This window comes from Prorops nasuta, unplaced genomic scaffold (assembly GCF_024137725.1).
Source record: "Prorops nasuta isolate Cenicafe-Biocafe unplaced genomic scaffold, Cenicafe_Pnas_1.2 PNAS00010, whole genome shotgun sequence".
NCBI classification, from domain to species: Eukaryota; Metazoa; Arthropoda; class Insecta; order Hymenoptera; family Bethylidae; genus Prorops; species Prorops nasuta.
The window spans coordinates 2,476,131-2,501,446 of record NW_027116807.1 but is presented as its reverse complement, the minus strand read 5'-3'; the positions used below and the strand labels follow the sequence as shown (position 1 = coordinate 2,501,446).

Genomic DNA, 25,316 nt, shown 5'->3' with positions numbered 1-25,316 from the left:
CAAATCTCTACACGTAAATCGTAATCTAATTTTCACCATGGCACAATTCGCCAACAGAAAGCTGCGAGTCACACAATTAGCAGCTAGTTTTAATTATGACGAATATCGTGAAGCATTCTTCGCGAATTCCACTTTTTCCAGTTTTCCAGCATTAGCACGCTGCAGTGTCAAGTGGAGAGAATCCCTTTCTGCTAACAATTAATCCAATTAATTATTTCTCATCTCGCAATATTTTATACCGAGTATTATATATCACAAGTGTTCTATAAAAGTTTTCTTTGCAATATTGGGTTTTGGGGCTTGATGGATCGGTGCGGCGTGTTCCTTCAACTAGAATTTGCTCGTAGGTACATACTGCGTGGATCGGTTTAGGTAAGAACGCTTGAATAATGCCAGTGGCTGAAGGCTCCATCGTAAAAGCATCGTTAAAGCGTGGTTGTCGACGAATGGTCCCATCAAACCTCTTCGTCCCAAAGATGGAATATTGAAAAGGACTCCCGTAGACCGAGGTTCAAATGAATTTCCAAGTGGACGTTTTGCAAATTGAAAGTCAAATTCGGCAATCACTATATGTGTGTATATATATATATATATATATATTAAGTATAATTGTTATTGTGAAAAACAGTCATTAAAGTGAGAAAAATTATAAGAATTCTGAATTATCACGTAAAACGTAGATTTTCTTTAATTACCTTTGAAGTTAGTAATTAAAGAAAACTAGAAAGTTTTTATACAAAGAACTGGAGAATCAAGAATAGTGGAAACAGAGATAAAATCGTGAAATCGCAAATTTACGTGCGGCACGCGTTTAGGTTTTTGACTTTTTGTTAGCAAGGTTACAGCGAACGAGTGTTTGCACGCGATAAAATGGAATTCTGGTGAAGCTCGGATGCCTTAGGATAGGAGGAGCTCCTTCTTGCATCTCCAACCCTTTCGGAAAACATATACATAAAAGATTTCGCGTAATACCGTGACCGTAGAATTTTCAAACAAACGCAGAGATCCGTCTATGCTTTTGGTTTTGCTGCATCGATCGGTTTTTCCCAATGGCCGCCATTGCAAACCAACCGCCGGCCTATCAATCGAGCACTCTGAATGCAAAATATAGTAAATACTACACTCGAATACCAAGAACCATCTTTGCACATTTGCAAACTTGTCAGCGATACCCCATACAATTTTCCTGGATTTTAAAAATCGTCCACTTTGTTGCAATTTTCTTTCTTCTTTAATTTTCCTCTTGTAATAGCCATGGATAATTTCCGAATTTTTAATAAGTGTGTTTTTATACTTTTTTGCTGCATCGATTGCTTTTTGCAATTTTTGAATACCAAGAGATAAATTTGCACGCTTGCAACCTGTCAACTATACCTCATACAATTTTCCTGGATTTAAAACATCGTGCACTTTGCTGCAATTTTCTATCTTTTCAGATTTTCCTGCCACAAAAGTCACGGATAATTTAGAAATTTTGAATCAAGCAAGAAATATCACTTCCATTCCTATAGGACCTAGCTTTTATCATGAAACGGAAAGCTTTCAAGCTTCGATAAGCTACATTTGCTTAGCAATACCGAACTACTTTTCAGCCAAAGTAAGAGCAACTGTACACACACACACGTGCGAGGGCACATACACCTGCCTTAATGCACCATAGAGTCATACATCCCATCAGGAATTCCTCAGGCAGTGAAAATACGTGTGCGAGACTTTGAAAGCTTACCAAAACTCACATTATTACGCCACATGTATTTTATCTTAGTTAAAAAAAAAGTTCATTCCGTTTTCTTCTTTTTTTTCACAAAACTTTCGTTCAATTCTGTCCCCACGTCGATGGAAGAGTGAAATATTAGTCGGAATTAAACTGGACTGGGTGAAATAGTTGGCCTCCGTTGGGATTTTCCCGAACGACACGACGGACGACCAAGAGTCAATAAATTCACAGCACGTCGTTTCGCTGGTTGTACACGTTTGTTTATTTCTCCCAATTTTCTTGTATCTCGTTGTACACGATATACAGAATGTTTGCATACCGCGAAAATGCCAACTGAAACGATCAAATTGACGTATCGAATGATACAACTTTTTTTCTGCTCGACAAACAAATATATGCAGTGGGAAAATATAATAAAGTAACTGGATTGAAGGAGGAACGAGATAAAACGAGTAAACTGGGAGATTTAGCACTTTTAATCTATTCTTGGTATTAGTTTGTGACGTAAGAAAATAATGAGTCCATTTCGATGCAATTTGGAACGATAGAGTTCTTAGCTAAAAAGTTAAATTTTTTCTTCGGGATTCTTAACGGAGACTTGGCGAGAGAGATTCGTCGTGGAACTCCTGGTCGATTAGCTTCGTTAAAAAGAAGACACAATAGAAAATGACTCTCGGAACGAATCGAACACTCCCTAGACGAGATTTACAGTCGAACGATTCTAAAGCACCAGCTTTTTATCCCATTCTCGTTTTTTCCTCCACTACAGAGTTTAGCAAAGATAAAAATCTCTCGAATGATTTTTTTTTGCAAGATATATACCATCGAATTTATAAAGTGTAAATTGAAAAATTGAACGACCTAATTTGGTAATTCTCCAGTTTCTTGCTCGTAACAAATTTTTCCTAGTGAAACGAATAAAGTCTCGTCAGGAGAAAATTTGCACAAGTTTCTTTCTCGTTTTTGTTACTTCGAATTTCGTATTGTTATTTGTATGGTTTATTGTCTTCGATGGGTATTCAGTTTTATGAAACCTCCCAAAAGTTTCGCTGAGACGAGATAAAAAGATATCAATGGCCGAGGAGGGTATACCATAATACAATGCGTCGTGAAAATTCTCGTAAAACGTTTTGGAAGTCCCGCGATATATTTTGGTCAGACTAAAAATTATGCAAGTGCTCCTTATCTCTTCTTATCAACGGAAATTATTTGCCAGTTCGTAAAATTGCATAAATCCTTTCAGCGGACGTACCTTTTATCCTTTCATCGGGGATAAGTTTTAATTGAAAAGTTTCTGCCATAAATTTATTATTAGCTCGAAAGAAAACTTTGTAAACTTTTGTTTTTTATTCAGCACTAGTTAGATTATTGCCAACAATTAGCTTTACAAATAATTCCTCTTCTCTGTATGTATATATATATTTGAGGCAATGACAAGGTTGAACGTAAATATCCAATTTCGCACATATAATCGTAAAATTTATATTCGGATCTGTTCTGGAAATTTGCGTTGGGGTCAGCTATAATTTACGCCAGGAATATTCATATTGTTACGCGAATTCCCCCGGTCCAAAACCTTCATAGATGTTGAGATAGAACAGAGTCCTAGAATATCTGGAAATTCTGGCCTGGAAACTTTACCCCGTTACTCGTTAAAAATAGCGCAAGAATTTTTTAAATAAACTTTCCGCCAGAAATCACACGATCTTAAAATTTTCTAATCTTGCTGCCAGGTGTGCTTCTTTGGATCATCGAGAAAAAAAATAGAGCTTTCAGGAACCTTGTTACGTAAGCAAATCCAAAACATCCGATTACTCCGTTTTCCATATCGATCAATATTTTATCAAGTGAAGCTTGAACGAGAGAATTTGCATTTTTAGAAATTTATGCATTTTTATCTCTTAGCAATTTAGTCGAGGTTCTTCGGGAAAGGATTTTTATCTATTACGAGCAAAAAGGTTATTCGTCAACTGGTCATTCATAGTCTTTCTAAAATTTTCAGACTTGCTTTTAAAATGAGGTGGGGGTTAAATTAATCCACATGATTAATTCGATGCCTAAGGGGAGACGGAAGTTCTACACGAGGCAAACATAAATCGCGAGAGTAAAATTCCACGAAGACACGTACGTACAGTTAAATATACCAAGATTCTTTTCCCATTGAGAATGAGCAAGTTCCCTTAACGAGCCTCCCGAACTTTGCGTAATCAAGCGAAATATACGCGAGATCCTCGTAACTGCAACGTACGTTACAAATAATTAATCCATAGTCGATCGCAACTAACGAGTATAAACCCTGAAGAGCTTTATCCCGGAGGTTCGTTTGGAGGAATTGACGTAATCGCGTAAAAATTCACCTAATTTTATTTATTCGGAGAGCAGTTAAGCAAGAAATGTTTATTTGGTCAAGATATAAAAAGGTATAGGGCTATAAATTGATTCCTCGCTGTTTTTCGTCCACTCGCCAAGTTTTCTGGTAAGTTGGAAGAAGTGGGATGGGGGATTCGCTGGGAAAAACATTGCATGAAATCTGCGTTTATCAGGAAAATTCAGAACTGTCAGAAATTTTCCAAAGTGATTTCCACGCGAGCATGAGAAAGGATCTCGTATCGATTTGGCTCTCGTACACTTTTTCGTTCCGTGAAATTAAGATTTATAACCCAAGCTGACTCTCGCCGTAGCGGCATGAATTTCCAGTTTTATTCAGTTGGATGTTATTGATGAGAAAAATGATTGACTTTCCAGGCCAAAAAGGCATGAAATACGGAATGTATTATATCCAACAGGGGAATCAATAAGATGGTCAAAGGGGATTAAAAAAATCCATTGGATATCACCAGCCATTCCATGTTCCTATCAGTTTTTCATTATTTCATCCCGATACGAATATTTCTTTCTTCCGTTTCACTCGAATTTCCTTTATTCTCCAACTGTGAAATTAAGATTTTTAATAAAACCTCGCGTGAGACCAGTTTTAGGCGGGAAATGTTTAATATTTCTTGCTCCTTGCGTGAAATAGAATTAGCATGTTTGGTGAGTGCCGAAAGATGGCTTGCTCTTATCAGGGCTTTCCGGTCCATTGCAAATCGAGTCTGAAGAATCGGACAGCGATATGCGCGCTACTTGAAAGTTGACGAGATGCACCAGGCAGGAAATTGCACCGTCTGATGGCCACTTATTGCTGCACATTTACATCCTTTCTCCCTGCACTCGCCTTAGTCCACTTTCTTCTACCCACTATCAAATCCCAAATATCTCAAGCGTGGTACACCGGTTCATGCGAAAATTAATGAGATTCTCGTTTCCTCTGCCATTTCCGGCTCGAAGAAAGGACTTGGAGTCTTCTTTCGTGGGATTTCCACGGAAGAGTGCAATTTTTCATTCTGCTCCTGGAGAACGTATGTTCCACGAAGAATTAATCTGTGTTTTCTTGGCCAGAGGAATTTTTCAAAATTACCACACTCTATTACGGTCGAATTTGGATGAGAATGCATAGGTTAAAGAGGGTGGATCGTACGGAGAATCGAGGAGGATAGTGGTGGTACCGGAAGACGCATGGCTTTAGGAGACACTGACTTCCGGTGGCCTCTGGAGGACATTGGTTCTACGAGGAACAAAACAGGGATGGAAGGAGAGAAGACTCTGCTTCGCATGTAACATTCAATGCGCTCGTCGGGATATATATTGATTTCACCTCCTGTACCTGCTTTTCGCGCAAGCGCCCTATAATAACACATATATTTCTCTTTTGCTCTTCTACCTGTCCCACCTAGTTATTTTCCTCGCTCTCTTCTATTTTTCCATTCATTTATTTCTTCCATCGTCTACCGATTCTCCCTTTGCTCTTTATTATTCTTCTTCTACCCCCTTCCCTCCTCTTTCTTCGTACAATTTCTAATTTCATTTTTCATTATTCTCTCCCATACCTTTTGCTTCTCGACGCTTGACTCGAAGGTCACTGCTATTGCGGATCGAGTCGTGAATCTACACACACACACACTATCGGTCTCCTGGAAATATCCTTCTTATCCCATCTAACCAGCGCTCGAGCGTGTAAAGCCAGCCGCATTGTGCGATTCACTCGTGGCCCACTGATTAACCCTGAACACTAAACTTTGTTGATGAATGCTTCAAAGAATATTTTCATTCCATTATTCGTTTTGGATAAGATCTGCTTCCTATTTATGAATCAGAATTACACAAGCTCTTGCAATTTTCGTACGGATCTACAGGGGTTTAAAATGTGCTGTAATTGGGAAAGCGTAAGGATAATAGCAATGACTAATTCCAGGATAATCAAAGTTGCAATTTATAGAGTTCATTATTTTTTTCTTCAATTTTCATATAAAGATTCAGAGGGCTACGGTGCACTCTCATCGAGAAAACGTAACGACTAATTCCACGATAATCAAAGTTCCAATTTCCAAAGCAGAATTCGCTACTTTTTTTGCAATTTTCATCAAGATCGAGAGAGTCAAAGTGTACTATCATCGCGAAAGCGCAAAGATAACAACGAAGACTAATTCCATGATAATCGAAAAGAGCAACGTTTCGCTTACCTACCGAGCACTTATTAACCTCCATCTCGAAAATTCAAGCAATTTTCTCGGCTCAGCACTCTCACCCATCGATTCCTCACTAGCATCTTCGGATGACTTTTATTTTATTTTCATCTCCCACTTGGATAGACAACGTTTCGCCACTCATTCACGATTAAAATTATATTTATTATTCGACTCCTCCAATTGGCTTTTATCTCTTTGCTTCTTCAGCGTCCTCTCGCAATCATCTCTCAGTGCGAGACCGCACTTCTGAGGTTTCACACCTCAACGATCGTGCCCACCACATTACCTCCATTATATTGCTTTCTGGCCAAAGTACCTGTGTTACCCCAAGGACGCACAATGTCTTGGAAAGCTTACGACGCCCCTCGGTCTTATATTTTACTCGGCAATTGTACTTAAGCCATCAAGTCCTTTGCAAGCTGAAAAAATGTGTGTATCACTCCAAAGACTCGTTAAAAACACGACCTTTTTATTTTATACGTGACGAGAACCAGAAGAACTTTGAAAATTGCTAAAATAACTCGAGTGAAGATGAAGCTTTAGGATTTGAGATTAATGCGTGTGGAAAATTGGCCGGATGCGTAATCTTGACTAGCAGCAATTATATTTAGCTATAATGGGTCTAGAAAATCGTGTCTTTGATGGGAATCCAAAGAGAATCTTAGTTTAGAGACGAAACATTAAATCAGTTTTAAATATAATGCAGTTGAAATCCTATAGTGCTTTTCTCAGAGAAAATTGTTTTCTTTTTTTCGATTATAATTGTAAAAGGAAATTGAACTTTTCTTGTTTAGCGATTGCAGTTTGCAATGTTGATGGATTCTTATGGTAGAATGATTTCTTTAGAGAAACGTGAAATTAACGCTTTGAAATCCACCCTGACACACATTCGGGCGAACAAAGTCAAAACTCGTCCAACTACAGATTTCATGACAGGGGCAAAAACAAGTTTCTGTCAGGCTCAGCTAGCTGGCCAAGTTTTCCGGATAAATTGCCGATTAACTTTAATGCATTCAGACTTGTTCCCCAAGTCGTAATCCACTGCAGCAGCTTTATATACGTTTTTCCTCTCTCTCTCTCTCTCTTATTGGACAAAGAAAAAACTACACCTATCCAGATGAAATCACGTTTTCTCTCTCGGTTATCCTCTATCTCTTTAATAAAAAAAAAATATGTACCAAGTTGATTCAATTGTTCAACGAAGACGTGAAAATCAACGAAAATCGTAATTTCAGAATTGAAATGCAATTAGTTAAATCTATTAGAATACTAAACAATTCCACTTATCCAAATGAAATCACTTTTTTTTCTCGATCATCCTTTATCTCTTTAATAAAAAAAAATATGTATCAAGTTGTATCAATTACTCAATGCACACTTGAAAATTATAATTTTGGAATTGGTATGCAATTAGGAAAATCGATTCAAATACTGAACAATTACAGTTATCCAAATGGAATCACAATCTCTCTCTCTCTCTCTCTCTCTCTCTCGATTATCCTCTATCTCTTTAATAAAAAAATATCTACCTAGTTCGATCAATTATTCAACGAAGACGTGCAAATCAACGAAAATCAAAATTTCAGAATTGAAATGTAATTATTTAAATCAATTAAGATACTAAACAATTGCAATTATGCAAATGAAATCACACTCTCTTTCAATTATTTTTCACCCTTTTAATAAGCAAGTTATGTACCAAGTACGTGGATCGATCACTCGACGTAGACTCGAAAATCATAATTACAGAACTAATATGCAATTAGTAAAATCCATTTAAAAACCAAGGGCAGTATAATTCGTCGTTATTTATTATCAGCGCAGTGATCTATGCTGAAGCGACTTTGCAGTGATCTTGAAGCTTCGAGGACTGAGCGAAACGTACACTATATAGCTCTAAGTGGTAATTTAGATGAAAGCTACCCCCTGTCCTGGGATAATAGAATTAAGGAATCGCCATGCCAGACAGCATAATTTTCCCCGGGGATCCCTACTGCACCAATTACAGCCCTTTGCGAAATAAGCTGGCAGAATAAATATTAATTGGCCGAGAGATAACGCAACGAATATAAGCTAACAAAAATTAACTCCAACCAAAGGACTCTTACTCCTATACGAATCTGTCGTGAAAGATCGTCGTGGAGAAAATTCAGTTCAATTTGCACGTATAAATGGGCAAAGTTTCTGCAACGAAAAACTGCAATTTGTAATTATTGATCGATGAAACAATTGGGAGATTATGGAAGGATTGATTAATGTGGAAAGATCGCAGTCTACGCGCGCGAAAGCATTTGCAATAATGAGTCCAATTGGACGTTTAGCAGAAGCGATCTTTTATCTACATATACATGTGCGATTGCAGCCATTACTATTTCATTCGCGGAATATAGACAGAATAGTCGAGTACCCAGAGGCCTTTGCCTTCCAGTCGATTTGCATATCCCCAGTTTAACACCGCCAGCCAACACCATTGTAGATCTAACCTGTGAGATAAAATATAGCAGACGAATGACTCTCCCGAATGCTGCCATTTTTCTCTCCCATTGTACCCTTTATCCCCAGGGACTTCTGAACATAATATAAATTTTTCTTCGAAATTCCCAATTGTCATATAATCCCTTTGTGCATTTATCATTTCTTACTTCCCACCTTAAACGTCCTCCTTGTGCCCACAGACGTGTAACCACTGCGTTCGAAAATCTTCCATCTTACAAATTCTAAAGTTTTCTTCTTTTTTTTATCATTGATAGAACCCCTCAGTACAAGGCTGCAACTTTATTTTCCACAGAAACTTGACTGATAATTATTGTCGAAACGAAACTGGTACGTACCACTTATAATGACTTGTTTTGCATTTTGCTCGACTACACGTTGCAGCTCGTAATAAAACCAACCAGGATCAAGAAGAGTACTCTGTGATTTATGTTCCGATTAAATTGGAACATTTCGGACAAATGACAGAGTCGTTGGATAAATATTAATAATAGGCAGGAGGAAAAGAGCAAACTTTTATCCGAGAACGATCCGCCTACGTGAGCTGCATCCCACGTTGGATTTGTTTTGAATTTACACACACGTATATGCACGGATTCACCCGCACACCTGCGCGCCTCCACGTGTGTTCACCTGGATATTTGCCTCACCTTAACAAAACCCGTTTAAAACCTGGATTTTAGTATTCGTTCGGCGTTCGATTCGAATCAGGTGAATTACGTATAAACGGTTGGTTTCTCTTAACGAAGGAGGGAAATTAGGCCATCGTGCACGCACACACACACACACACACACACACACACAACGATGGAATTAAATTTCCAAGCCTTGTAAATACTTAATCACGAGGGTTCTTTAAGTTAGACCTTGTTAGGACATACGTGGCGAGCATATTCCTCCGACTCATGTACTTCCACGCACACCATCCCAAAGCTGCTTTAATAGAGTATCTCGTTTCGTTAAATATTTCAACTCGTTCAACTTTGGACTTGTGACGTTTAGAACTCACCATTATCCTCGCGAATCTTCCACAAACTCTGCTCCCTCGAAACTCGAGCCTCCTACCAACTATTGCTCCATTGAAAAGCAAGCAACAAGGCTGTATTAAAATTAATTTAATTTTCCCAATTTCTCCACTCGAACTATAACTTTCCCAAACTTTCCGCAAAATTTCAGTCAAATTGACGAATTATTTAACATTTCGTCGTACGATTATCATTAGAGTTGCTTGAAAATTCCATCCTGGATATAATGGAAATTTAACGCGTGGAATATTCGCAGAATTTTGACGAATAGAGTGATAGAAGTGTAAATAAATCTAAAGGGTGGAACAATTAATTTCAAGTACTAAATGTATATGTAGAGGGGGAATTTTTTAACAGAAGAATCGCAGGCTTTAGCAATGATCGATAAAAAGCACGATAAGCAGATATAATCGATTAATTGTCAATTCCAAAGTGGGGAGTACGTATATCAAAGGAAATTTCATCGTTGATAGTGCCATTGAAACTGGGGACAGGCTGAGCATAATACCAAGTTGCCAAAAGCTGCTGTTGATCGAGCTTAATATGGCCCGGAATAAAGCTCGACACACCAATTATCGACTGTACAAACAACGATACTGTCATTAAAACTGATCATCGACACCCAAAAGCTTAGCAAAGCGAAGTAATACAAAATCAATCCAGCGAATAAAACGTGATTTACATCGTTACAGGCAGCAAATTTTCAACGACCACTGTAGTAGTCTGCTCATCAGCATTTCGTGCAGGATGTCGAATTTTATTCTATGAAAAAGATGCAAGGGGTGCTTTGTGATTGTTGATAATACGAGATTTGGGCAGGAAAGGAAACATTTGGAATAATAATGCAACGGGGCACAAATGGAGCTGGCAAAACGGATGTACTGACAGGTTGAATTAACATTTTCCCAATTCACCTGATGCATACATTCTTAGTTCGCTAAGTGCTCTGTGGAGGGTTGAAAGTACCTCGTGTGTAATTCAGTGATTCGAAACTCTGGAGAAGACGAATGTCTACATCTCACGGAAATACACACTGCTAAAACCACATCGAGCACGTATATTATAGTATGCATGTGTGTAAGTATTCAGACTATAGTTATAGAGTCGGTACAAACGAAACTTGCCATTCCATTGGACGTTCCATTTCAGCAAAACTCATTTCGAACATTTCTTGAAAAATTCCAGTTTTTGTTTCATCGTGTAGTTCAATTTATTATTTCCTGACTCCCCCTATAAATGCATTTTTTTGTTCATTTGTTTTATAGCTTCTCTTCTTGTTTATGACTGTGAGCCTCGAGGACTACGATTCGAATCACCTGCACAAGACAAGCTCGCCATTCTGGTGCAAGGATATCGATCGAGACGATCGGATCTTCGATAAAATGTTTGCAAACAAAAAACACATTTATCGAAATAACGCGAAGAGATACGAAACCTGCAAAGTTAGGAAACCCTAAATAGAGTTTATTGTGCTATAATTGCTTGGACGATTAAATGTTTTACGAGGTCATCGTTAGTTATGGTGCCATGAGTTAAGATTTCGCTGCAACCAAAGGACTTTTACTCGAATCATAATTCTCCAACTTTCAGGACATAACCCAAATACATAAAAATAGAATATAATTCTACGCAAGTTCTAATGAGTTGGCAAAATTATTAAACCTGGACCCTCTATTGAAAGATAAAACGAATAAAACTCGTAGATCCACTGGTATTGAACGAGTAAGCAAAACAATGGGTGCTGGTTAATTAAAGATATACCGTTATTTTACAAGGTTCTCTATATAGATAAATGAATAATTGGTGATCCTGCTTGATGGGATAATTTATTGTAGCTGAACATTGGCTATAAATTGTTGTAAGCCCTTCCTATACAAACTAATGCCTATTGATTAAGGGATTATGGATTATTAATGTGGCACTTTACCCTACCAAACCAAGCACAAAACACTTGCAAACTACCCAAACCAAACAACAATCAAATCTTTTTCTAAAAACAATTCGGAAACGCGTAAACGTACCAATTAAACGAGCGGATCTTAAACGAAGCCACGAGTAGATGTCGATAAAAACAGGAAATTATATCATAGTCTATTGCATAAAACACACTCGACATTGACAAAATCTCTGCGATAACTGTAATAATCGTTAATTATAGCTTTCAACAACGAACCGACGACAGAGCTTGAGCTGTACGCAATCGCATTGAACATTTAAATGTGATTTTCCCTTCGCAGTGATTCGAAATCATTGTAATACGAGAGAAGGCAAGAAGCTCTTTACGATAACATGCAAATGTTGATCGAAGGTAATTGATGGAGAGAAAATCGATACTTCACGCGAAAATTATTCTTTGATCCTTCGATAATTGGCAAATGCAAAGTTTGTTGGATGGTTTTTACGCACATTGTGCAAAAACCGTAAAGCGAGGTATTGGAGAATAATAATTAGCGGAGGAAACCATAATTCTCTTAAATAAATAAAAATTCTGCAATTCGCGGAAAATGGATGAAAGTTCCTTTGGAAATTTTTCGCTGATTCTGCGCAGTAGATTATAAATTAATCGGCGTAATAAGCGGTTAGTTGTTTACTCGCCCGTAAATAGCCGATGAGCAAAGCCGCGGAAAGAAAACCATTAAAGGCACCAGTTGCAGAACGATCAATTTTAGCTCCGCGTTACTATCTGTTTGCCATCCCATCCATAAACGATCTCTCAGGCATTCTCCGATAGACCAGCTCGCGCGCCACTAATGACAGACTAATTACTGACGAAAACTCCATTCGAGACTGGCCAGATTACACACGAACGCCTATAACACGGATAAATCTGTATAAATCTACCGTGAAAAGCAAATAAAGCTTTTTACAGAGCAATTAAATGATTTGTATATATATATATATATATATACATCTTAAATACTCGCGAAACATAATTAGACCAAAAAGCGTGAATATAAAGTTCTTTCAGTCATGCACATAATATATATATATATATATATATATATATTAATACAGATTGAATATGATTAAAGGTGATTACATCGGGAACTCGAGAAGATTTCATAGAAAGGGGAAGGAAAGTTGGGGAATGAAAGAAGAGAAAAGCAGTGAAAATCGTGGAGGAGAGCTTCCGAGCTTCATTTGAATATGAAAACGTGTTTCACCCGTAAGAGAGCATCGGTGAATACGGTTTTAACGATACTTTTTGGTAACTGTTTGGTGAAAGGGGTGGAGGGGATGGATTTTCCTATATCAATGCAGCTACATTAACGACCTCGTGAAAACCTTGGCTGGCTCCTAAAACTTTCCTAGCCATTTCGCGAGCGTCCTTGAGACGTAGCTGACTGCAGATACACAAAAGTGTATCCAAGGAGGAAGCGTACTTTTACAGTCTTTTTTATATGCGTTGCTCGTGAAAACTGTCAAGCTTCTCCTTTTCTCGATCGTCCACCCCCCCCCCCCCCCCTCCTTATTAACGTCCTTCGTCAAACTTTAGCCTCTGTTAATTAAATCGACACTCGATACTTCGCTATTCATCGCGACGAGCTTATTTCCACGGCTGAGTCACTTCAACTCGAGAACTCTTCGTTCTCGTTCTTATCCAAAGAGTAACTCGGATAATTATTGTTATTATTATTATTATTTAGCGAATGGCATTGTACGTACCATTAATTTCCTGTACAATAGAGATTCGAAGAAGGGAGTGTCATGAATGAGTATCATTCGTATCGTCAGACTGGAGACCTTTCAGTGGGGTGAGAAAAATGAAAAAAGTTGGAGATTTTCTAGATGAGACGAATTAAGAGGGGAAGAAAAATTGCGAGGGCCCCCGAGGGTCTAAGATGATATAAACGGATATGGATGTTCACGAGTGATTAGAGATATTTTTTATATTAACGATATTAGAGCTTCGAGTGTAGTTGTAAAAGATTTTACGCCAATTTTAAGTCTTTCAGGGATGGATGGACCATGCGAACGGGAATTACAGATATTTTTTATACCAGAGATATTAGAGATTTAAGTGTAGTTGATACGTAGCATTTTTACGTGAGTTTTAAGTATTTCAGGGATGGCGTGGAGGGTGATCGAGGAATTATGGATATTTTTGATCAAAGATATTAGAGATTCGAGCGTAGTTGTGTAGTTGTAAAAGATTTTACCTCAATTTTAAGTATTACAAGGGATGAGTTAGAGGGGGTGGTAGAAGAATTACAGATATTTTTTATATTGAATATATCAAAAATTCGAGTGTAGTTGAAATGCAGTACTTTTACGTCAATTTTAAGTATTTCAGGAACGGGGTGAAGGGCGATCGAGGAATGACAGATTTTTTCTATCAAAGGTATCAGAGATTTAAGTGCAGTTGTAAAAGATTTTACACGAAATTTAAGCATTCCGGGAATGATGAGTTAGAGGGTGATCGGAGAATTACAGATATTTTTTATATCAAATATATAAGAGATTCAAGTGTGCGTAGCATATTTTTACACCCATTTTAAGTATCGCAAGAATGAAATGAAGGATGATCGAGGAATTATAGATATTTTTTTATATCAAAGTTATAAAATATGTAATTTCAGTTAATTCGTAGCATTTTAACGTAAATTATAAGTATTTCAGGGACGAGGCAGAGGGTGATCGAGGAATTAGGGATATAATTTTAAGTGCTGCTGATTGAAATGGACCAGAGAGATATAGCGTGATAACGAGGGGGGGGGGGGGAGATAGGATGGTGTAAAATGTACAAGTCCCTCGTGAAACAAAAGAACAAGTAGTCCTAACGACACTCTTGTCTCTCCTTGCAAACGGCAACGCTCAACTCTCGCCATTCTACTCTTCACGAGAACAATAAGCCCCTCGCACACCATAATCGCACCATTCTCATGCAGATGTCAACTATCCACATATTGCTTGAAATTCAACAAAATGTCGCTGTGTACCTGATACTTTCCTCCTCTTGCTTTCCTCTATCCCATACCGTCCCCTCCCCCCCCCCCCCCCTCTTTCAGGAAATACGTTCTCATTATTACTGGAAATAGAGCGAAGCGAACATTTTTAATATAATGTTTCGACTCGTCGTGTTATCCTTTTTGATAAACGGGACGATGCAAGGCGAGGTAGTTCGAAATTGATTTACCGCAGAAACTTGAAGCCTTTTTTGTTGGTTCGAGGCGAAAGGAAAAGTGTGCTACGAACGAGGACGGTGAAAAATAAGCTCGACCAGCGATAATTAAAGCGTTGCAAGCTGGCAAACACCTGCTAATTTATGCGCTCCAATTCTTAAAATTCTAATGCCTCAACTTTGTTGCTCGTGGGTCTTACAAAAGCTGCATTTATTTAGCAAATTTCTCAGCTTCATCCCGTAAAGCAGAAAAATTCTAGGGAATCGTAGTAGTCGTGGAACATGATATAACGAAGGGGTGGAACTGGAACGAGATACATGCACCTATAGTAGGTTCGTCGTCACTTGGAGATGTAGTGGGCGTGTATTGTAACCACGTTATATGACGCAGAATTCTAACAATAATATTACTGGTTGCAATTGTACTTGTGGTTTCAATGCTTCAAACACGTATGCATTATTGGTGGAATCCTGTAAGTTCCACACTGAAAGTTGCCAATGTTTCCCCTTTGGTGCACAATTGCAAACTTCTCGCAATAATTACGAAACAAAATATATTATACATTTCAACACTTCACCCACTGACCCACCTATCACCCAGTGAAAAACAAACATCTTCCTATTTATCCATGAGCTACTAAATCACCCTCCGACCACTGTCAAATTATTTATAAAAATAGAATGAACTGTAAGCCATCGAACAATTTGCATAAATTTATAACAAGCTGTCCCTGCGTCAGTTTCATCGAGAATCCAATTAAAGCAAATAATGATTAATCAGTATTCAAAAGCGATGTTTTCAATAATAAATCATCGGATGATTGCATAATTGAATTATCATAATTTATTATTGGTTAAACTATACTCACAGTTATAGAGTACTAGCTTTGGTTATTTTGCAGAAACATAATCCTGCAGAAATAATGAAAAACAGTGGTTATTGAAAATCGAGAGAATTATTGGTACGGGAGAGGGGGAGGATTTTGAAAGGATTGCACGGAGGATGATTAGCAAAATTTCCCCGAAACGAGTTTCGATCCCCTAATTGGAAAATTTAATGGACCGAATAGACTGGACCTGGATTATGTTAATTACTCGTCACAGTTTCACGTCGCTTTTCATAAGCCAACCACCAACGCGGCTCTTGTTTCTTACGCAAAGCCATTAACAGTCAACCCCTTCCCCCTCCCCTCCACCAACCACTCCCTTCCTCTATCCTTCATAACTACATTGTGTCCCATCCACAAAGTAGCAAAACCACAAGCACGTTAATGCGTTAAATCAGTAAAGCGTGACTCCACCCATCCCTAAAATCCCTCAGTCATAAGTCATTACATGAAATTTCGCCAATGCTCGATAAATATCTAACTTATTTACGTATATATACTTATTTGCTCGCTTCTTTTATTCCCTTATTTTTATCCCATTCCTTAAATATTACAAAACGCTTGGTTTTATTATAATTATGTAAATTCTTCGCAAGGTTTCGGGGTTATCTCATGAATTTAACAACAAAGCTATTATTTAGTAGTCGTATGACCCTGTTTAAATGCAAAATCACGTTTGTTAAAATTTAATCCGTAGATTATTTATCGCGAAGACCTCTGGTAAAATGAAATATAACGTTTTAACTCTCGCCGCCTAATGATAATTAGGTTAATCCGAGTTCACAAGGGTAAAGAGATATTTATGAGGTAATTAACAGAGAAGCCTGCTTCCCGAAGGTCTCGTTGGATTTGACGACTGTCTGCTGCAATCGACAGGAAATCAGCGGGAAGATCGTGAGTGGGATAACGAGCAAAGGTGTCGGGGGAGGAGCGAGCCGAGGCAAAAAAGAAGAAAGCCAGTTGGTGGCTGAATAATTTCGTAATGAACGGTCGATACGCGGCCGGAATAGCCGATCGACGTCAACTCTGTCACTTCCTTCTCGTTCCAAGCCTAGAAAGTCCCTCTATTGGATTTACGTCCACACACAGGAAGCTACTGCACTCGTGACGAGTTTCAAAATCATTCTGCCATTCTTACCTCCATCAAACTTTATGCTCCGAGTCTCCAATAGCATGTAAAATAACCAACGAGCCAATGATCGACCTTTAAAATTTTATCCTCAAATTTTCTAAAAGACCCATTCGCACCATACTCCATTCCGTTAATGGAAATTTCTATTTTATCGTTCCAGGCTTTAAAATGGGCTGTTTCGGGAGCAAAGATAAGCTCAGCAAGGAGGATATGGACTTCCTCAAGTCCCGCACGAGATACGACGAAGCCACCATCAAGGAGTGGTATAAAGGCTTCAAAGTAAGTGCAATCAATTCGAAAATCCAGACAAATAATACCATCCACCTTCAATCTCCCACGTTCGATACACGACATATCTGAAACTAGTAGTTATGACCAGACTCAGAGATCGCTAATGGTAAAATCCTTCCGATGTTTTTATTTTATTTTTTTTTTTTTTGTATCACTCGATACGAATTAAATTTTGATCCGAATTAGAAAAATTGTTTTTCAATCATAAGAACGAGTCAAGTTGTAGGAGAAGCCGGCATTTTTTCTATTTTTTTGCCGTTCTAGTTTAAAGCTTGCGTGTAACTTATCTGGAATGTTCGAAAAACGTGTCAGGTTGGTTTCGCGACGGACGTAGAATATTTTTCGTTCGCTGGGATTTTCCGGAGCGACGAGAGGGAAGTACGAATGCGTCCCGTTAAAAGGGCAGCCAAGCGTAACCGAAAACTAGCGAAAGCACTAATTTCTCGTCCAACGAAGCGCCAATTCGAAACGTTAAAACGATCAAACGTCTCGCGAAATAATTTAAACAGTCCGAGTGAAAAGTTGCTTGGAACTAATTAAACTGAGCGAAAGCCGAAAGCTAAATTCCTGGCGCTCCGCCGTGTCTCGTATTTCGCGACTATTGCTCGAGCCCGTTTCTCTCATCATAAGCAAACCACAAATTTACCCTCTATGCAAAATTGATAGGAATCTCGAGAATCGAATGATCCCTTTTACAATTTCGTTCGGGAGCAAATGTTTGATTCAAATTAGTCCCGTGCTCCTCTCCGCTGCTTATCGGAAAGAACTTTAGCGAAGCTTCATTTTCCGTGGAATTTTCGGGAACCGAAACGCGAAGCACTGTTTTTATATCGAGCTTTTAAATTTTATCGTGACCGATGCTAAGGAGAACGTTTTATCTTTTGCAATAAGAAGGGAGGACATATTTGGGAGGGGGTGAATAAGAAAAGTAATAAGATAAAAAGGGTTTTACGAGAATGAAAGAGGGGGGAGGGGGGTGGGTATTTGGTTTTTGCCAGTAGATACGATTGAGTCGCGTCAAGCCGAGTCGAATAAATTTCTTTGGGTATTCCGGATTGTAAGTAAGAGGGAGGGAATAAAAGGGAGCGCATGGGAAAGGGTGGAGAGAGAGAGAGAGAGAGAGAGAGAGAGAGTACAGTGAGTGGAAAAGAGTAGGTTACCTGGATCGATGGAGTAAAAGCTGGCAAGTGGCAAAATATCGCCAGTGTCAGCCAGGCGTTGCTAGTTTGTCCCTTCGAACGATCTTTACGGATGACAGTCGATAAGCCAACGCGACTATATCCTTTACCAGGACATTTCCAAGGATACGCCCAAGGATATATCGTGGAAAGTGCCCCTCATCGCTGCCAAGGTCACCCCCATTCTGCGTCAGATAAGACAACGATAAGACATAGACTCTTGTGGCGCTTCGAGCGAGCTGGAAACTTTGTATTTTTAAAACCCGAGCCCCTCCTATTCCGGAAATGTCGAAGCTCCATCGAAAGGTCGCCATGAAAAAGCATTAAACAAGTTTTCCCATCGATACCGAGATTCCCAAGAAAATAATAAGCCATTTCTCTTTTTATCTTTCAACCTTGTCATTTTTCTGTTTTCCAGCAAGACTGCCCGAACGGGAGGCTAACGCCGGCGAAATTCGTCGACATGTACAAAATGTTTTTCCCATCCGGAAACGCGGAGGAATTCTGCGACCACGTTTTTCGCACATTCGATATGGACCAAAATGGCTATATCGATTTTAAGGTGAGTCCATTTATTTAAAAGCGAATCGAAATGTGCATTTTCTTTCGGTTGACATATTTTCTTGTTTTCTTTGCGATGGAAACTTTGCGATGCGGACAGGGAGGATGGGGGTGTTTTTCAGAAACGACAATCTACGAGATATATTTTATTTTTATTCCTTTTGCATTATTCCACGTGTCGTGGTACTTCGATGGATTCGTTGTTATACCAGGAAGCTCCATATTGTAAAATAAACTTGCTCCTTTATATTTTTTTATCAGTGTGTGTGTGTGTGTGTGTCGCATCACACACTGCGAAATCGATTCACGAAATTTTAGCGAGTTGACGTTACGCTCGAACCATTTTTCATCAAAACCTGTCGTTTTTCTTCGTAGACCCTTCTACACAATTGAGTTACGTTCTTTTTAAAAACTAAAACTCTCTTCATAAATCTAGAGGCTCTGTTTCCTTAAACAATTTCAATTATTCTTTCAGCCAAGATCTCTCATTCTAACATAAATACTGAAATTTAGATTATTAATTTAAGCTTTCTTCCGATTTAACGTGAAAAAATTTATATTCTTAAAATTGTTATTGATAACAATAGATAAATTTACAGTATAATATCTTATTGAGTGTTCTGAAGTTAAAAAGTATGTATGTTTATCGTAAATAACTCGTAATTAATCGCATATTATTTGAAGCAGTATCTATCTTCTCTGAAGTTGTTCACAATTTTCTCTCTATGTTTAGGATTTATATTTTCTTGGTACTTTTAATGTTTTTACATATATATTAATTTAAAAGTTTATTTTTATTAATTCATCTTCTCTACTTACCAAGCTTAACCTTTGTATAATGACCCCCTCTCCAATTGAGAAGTCATACATCAGATACTCGACAAATGCTCGTGTCAAGCTAAATACCAGTTTCACCTGGAGCTTTGATCAGTGATCCGAGCTAATCGACGCCCTGATGCAGTTTGATCCCTCGCCAAATTTTCTTTGTCAAGTTTCACTCTTTCATGTTCCTATTGTTATTTGAATTTAAATCGACCAATTCTCGTCCTTCGATAATCCCCCCCCCCCCTGCGTAAATTAAATTTAATTGCTCAACATCAACATGAAAACTCTCTTGACAATTCTTCGTCGATCTTTCGTGGAGAATCAGTTTGATCATTTTTCTTGTACAAAATTTGTTATGAGAGCTCAACAAACTGGTTAAAAGTCTACACGTTATTCTCTGTCTTTCTCACTGAGAGTTCCCTTTATAAGTGAATTAATTGACGAGTCGATACAATTTAATCCTCTAAGTCCTCAGACTCTTCAAAAGTATCAAAAGTTTCTTCTCTCTGACGAGTATCAAGAAATCCTGCGAGAGTTTTACTCTTTCCACTTCTTTTTCTATCCTGAGCTAGACCAAATTACATAGCAAGTTGCATTGAACTCTCTAATTAAATATACGATTTCGTAGTTCGTTAGTGCTATCTTTTAGGAGCTGCGGATAATATAGCATTTGTTCTCGTTAATTCTTTCGAGTATGCGAAACGAACGTTTTGTTCTGTACAAGTTGCAAAGTGGCTAAGTTACGGCAAAACTGGTCGTTCGTCCAAATACATAAATTGTAATCTCTCGAAGATTGGCGAGTTTCCTAGGGCGTTATTTGTACCGGTTACGACACACGTAAATCACTGATAGCGTAACTTTACACTTGTGTTTCTGAAAAAGACATTGCTCTCTTTCGCGAGTACATCAATAAGCACAAGGGTAGTTAAAGCGAGTTAGATTTTTGATAGGAATTGAAAAAAATGAAGATTGAAGAGGTAGATACACGAATGATTCTTGGAAATAGAAATAGTAGAATTTTAAATAATAATATACATTTAAAAAAAAATAAAATTTCATTTATTTTTATGAGAATTTTACTTAGTAATCACTGAAAGAATATTTAGTAGATATTGTCTTTAATTAAATTTTATGTAAGGAATTTATCTAGCAATCTTTCAATTGTTTGATACATTTTGTAATTTTTGAACAATTTTTACTGTTACTATTATCATACAGGAGCTAGACTTTATATATTTGTAGAGGAAAATCAAAAGAGGATGAAGATAAAAGGACAGATTATATAGAGAATGAGAGAAGAAATTTTTTGAAAATCTCCTAAACGAACAGCAAGCAACTGCTAAGACTGGCAGTTACCGAGATCTTTCAATGTTTCAAACGACGCGATCCTACTTCTCTTTTACTCTCTCTCTCTCTTCTCTCACGCTCTCCAATCGCTTCCAAGTTATTTCACTTTGCCAAGAATCACCGATTCCCAATGTTTCACCATCCAACAGCAGCGAAAACCTTCTCGATTTATTCCCCACTTTTCGCTAAGCTGCTCTCGTTCAACCTCTCTTTCGCCGAAAACATTTCACTCAATTCGCCTCTCTGGTCTCTGCGGATAACGTTTTGGTTTTAATCGTCTTAATATTGGAATCACCTCTCTTTGTTCATCAATAATTCTATTATAAACATGCAGGAAGGAAGAATACTATCCGAATTTTCATTGATAGCTGGAGAATACCCTTTCGTGGAATTAAAATCACAGAAGCGATCATTAATTATCATACGAATAGTTGGTGTTTGCAGCAAACAATCGCTCTTCGGTGTAAAACTGAAACGTGATGCGGTTGGAAATGAGATGTTGGACCGAATATATCTGGATGGTGATTGTAGTGGATGGAATTAAATCTTTCATTCGTTCAGAATTCCATTATAAATGTACGGGATAAGCGAAGTGAACGTAGATCTTGAAGGGATACCTGAAAACACTTGGCTCGATGTCAAAAATGTGTATAACTACCGAGTCTGCTGAGTTTTATACGAATGGCTGATATTTGGAGCAAGGAACGTCTCTTCATCACACGAGAATTGAGACGTAGTGGAATTAAAAATGAGAGGTTGGACCGATGGTATCTGAATGGCGATTGTGGTTAGTGGAGTGACTCGTTGATTCGTCAATAATTCCATTATAAAAAGATAAGACGAGAGGGTGCACTTTGAGGAAGGAGAACGTAGATCTTCAATGATACCTGGAAAAAACCCTTGGCGTGGTGTCAAGTATTTTTATACGAATGACTGGCGTTCGAGGCAAAAAACTCCTTTCAACACACAGAATTGAGACTTGATGGAATTAAAAATGGGAGATTCGACCGATAGTATCTAAATAATGATTGTTCCGAACTGATTGACTTGTTTATTCGACAATAATTTTTTATTGTAAGCAGATAAAACGCGATAGAGAGCCGTTTATGGAAACCTGACTTTTCATACGAATGACTGCTGTTTGGAGCAAATGACGCCTCTTCAGCGTAAAACTGAGACACGATGAAATAAGAAATGGGAGGTTGAGTCAATGGTCTTTAAATACTGATTGTGGTGAATGGAATGACTCTTTGATTCGTCGATAATCTCATTATAAGGGAGATAAGACGAGAATGTGGATTTGTGGAAAGTGAACCTGCATCTTTAATGAAACTTAAAAATATCCTTAACGTGGTATCAAAATTTTTATACGAATGGCTGATGTTTGTAGCAAATGACGCCTCTTCAGCATACAACTGAGATACATTGAAATAAGAAATGGGAGGTTGAATCAATGATCTTTAAATACTGATTGTAGTGAATGGAATGACTCTTTGATTCGTCGATAATCTCATTATAAGGAAGATGAGACGAGAATGTGGATTTGAGGAAAGCGAACTGCATCTTTAATGAAACTTGAAGAATCCCTTGGCGTGGTATCAAAATTTGTATACGAAGGGCTGGTTCCTTTAGTACAAAGAACGTCTCTTCAGCATACGAAAATTGAGACGTGGTGGAATTAAAAATGAGAGGTTGGACCGATGTTATCTGAATGGTGATTGTGGTGAATAAAGGGACTCGTCAATAATTCCATTATAAACAGATAAGACGTGGAGAGGGCCACTTGGAGAAGCGTGGATTTTCATACGAATGGCTGGTGTTCGGAGCAAATGACGCCTCTTTAGCACGAACCTGAGACGTGGTGTAATTCCAGGGGAGGATGGACCGATGGTATCTGTGGATGGTGATCGTAACGAGCGTCTGGTTCGGCTGGGAGTTTGTTTTAACAGTTCCAAAAGAGTTTTGCAGTTTCTGGATGAGATCGAGGAAACAAGTGGCGGAGTAAGATATTAGGGAGGGGGGAGGAGGATTAAGAAAAGAGGGTTAGATGAGAAGAGTGAGATGGAAAGCGTAGCTGGAGGGAGGTTTTGGTGGGGTCAATACGAGAAGTGGAAGACACTCGAGAGGTCAGGAGGAGCAAAGAGACCGTCCTACACCCTATAAAACCCTCCTCGTTTGTCTACCTCGGGCGAAGAATGACCCAGTTCAACCAAAAACTCACCTCTGGCTTCAGCACCCCCTGCCAACCCACCCCATCCCCCAACATTCGCTCCTCGAGAACCGTAAAATTCGCCAGAGTCTCCAATCTCACCAGATGATGACTCCTTTATGCCTCCTATCGGTTCAACAGTCGCCTGGGACCCCAGCCAGCCTTGAACTCTACCACCCAAAACACCTGAACCCTCCATTTTCATCCACTCTCGTCATTCCATACTCCCAAATCCCATGATAATTGGACAAAAATTACTTAGATTGGAAAAATTCCCCCATTCAGTCGTCTGCTTTCTCCTTGAGAGTTCTCTGCTTCTGAGAAAATTCAACTGCAGCTGATCGATGGAAGAATATTCCAAGAATGTACCAGCTAGTAATACTCACGTTTATCGTATTAATTCAGTCAAGCTCTTATTTTCTCTATACGAAAAGTAAATTACACGGTAATTGGCACAACATTGAAAAATAATAAACGCAATAACGTGATTTCAATTTCAGATGCGACAATATTTAAGCTTATCGATCTAAAGGGGCCTGGTTATTTTATACAAGAGGTGGCACACTTATAGAAAGAATTCTAAATAGTAAGAGTAGTGCAGGTAGTTCATATAAAGTTCGTGATTCTTTCATCCAGGGCAAACATTAGCTGACCCAGTTTAGAGCTGGCAGCACTCGCAAGTGCTACCTTCCTCCACATCGTGCCTGGCCTAGCCAGGGGTGGTAGCCAAGATCACCGACATTTCGACGTGGCTCTTTTATGCTTTCTTTCCCGCAGCTTCCTTTTCACGAACAAGTAAGTAGAAAGGGAATGAGATTCTTCAGCCTTGAGACCGCTGTAAACATTCCGCGCTTGGTCTCATTCCAACCTCCATCATCCCCCCTCACCCCCTCCACCTTTTTCACTCCAGAACATACCTCCTAAAAACTCCTGTTTCACTCGCACATCTCGCGCAACCCCTCCTCACGATTTTAACAATCACACGTATTCATAGTATACACAGTAAACATCGTTCTTAAATTTTTACTTCAAGAAAACAAACAATTTTTTTATATACACCTAACTGCACATCTTTGTCTTAATTTCTATCTTAAATTGAAGTGGTATAAATACACCGTTCTCCTCGAATTTTATTCTTTCATTAAAATAAACAATATTTTTTATATATACACACACCTCGTTCCCTCTCTCTCTCTCCTATTCATTCCCACGTTACATTGATTTTCACCGGAATATCCCAATACCAGAAACTTCTTTGGGGAAAGAAAAACATATTTTCAGTACTCTTCATGGTTTTGTAAAACTACCACGTTAGGTTTAACAATTCAGCAGTCTTGCCAACTCGGCCAACTTTGTTTATACTCGTGCAACATTGGTTCTATCCAAGTAGCTTATATACGTTGATTGTACTGCATCTGGCTTTTTATCTCTCCGACGCACGGTGGGAATAATAAATCGGAGATTTTTCCCTCTTATATCGAATATTGCCAGGGCAAGAGGGCAATTTTTGTGCAACAATCTGTTGCTGCGCGTGGGAGGGGTGATATTAGCTTGAAGCTGAACAGCCGGTTGCGATATTTCGCTCTCTCGCTTGGCTAACGGTGCTCGATGGATTTTCTGTATATGTTTCTCCATCCCAGCAGGAAAGATTTTGCTCGATGATCTTGCCCAGGGATGTTCGACCATTAAAACCGACCATAAAACGTGTACGAATAATCGATAATCCCCAAACGACCCTTCCCATTTCTCTTTTGCCCGAGGAAACGATAATTCTCTTAATAATAATCCATCCTGCTAACCAAATGCAGGTAGACATTTTATTGCCAGTGATTCGTATCAATAATTATTCCTCCAATAAGATCCACCCGTATCTCTGATCTCGTTGCTTGCACTGGGAAGGAATCGTTATCGAATGCTCCACGTGAACCAATTAAATAATAAGGAGCCAAATTATCGCTACTAAT

General features: G+C 38.5%; 2 protein-coding genes across 5 annotated transcripts in view; both read left to right on the top strand.

Moving 5' to 3' along the window:
• Nca (neurocalcin homolog) overlaps positions 1 to 25,316 on the top strand; it is a 101,188-nt gene that overhangs the window by 51,664 nt on the left and 24,208 nt on the right. The gene's annotated exons all lie outside the window — the stretch shown is intronic.
• Positions 1 to 25,316, top strand: part of LOC136776977 (neuronal calcium sensor 2) — an 87,207-nt gene that overhangs the window by 50,762 nt on the left and 11,129 nt on the right. For all 4 annotated transcript variants that reach the window (XM_066732946.1, XM_066732945.1, XM_066732943.1 and 1 more), the window contains 2 exons: positions 17,102 to 17,220; positions 18,829 to 18,972. In XM_066732946.1, coding sequence (XP_066589043.1) covers positions 17,110 to 17,220; positions 18,829 to 18,972 — 255 coding nt within the window. In that variant the 5' untranslated portion in view covers positions 17,102 to 17,109. The remainder of the gene's footprint in view (positions 1 to 17,101; positions 17,221 to 18,828; positions 18,973 to 25,316) is intronic.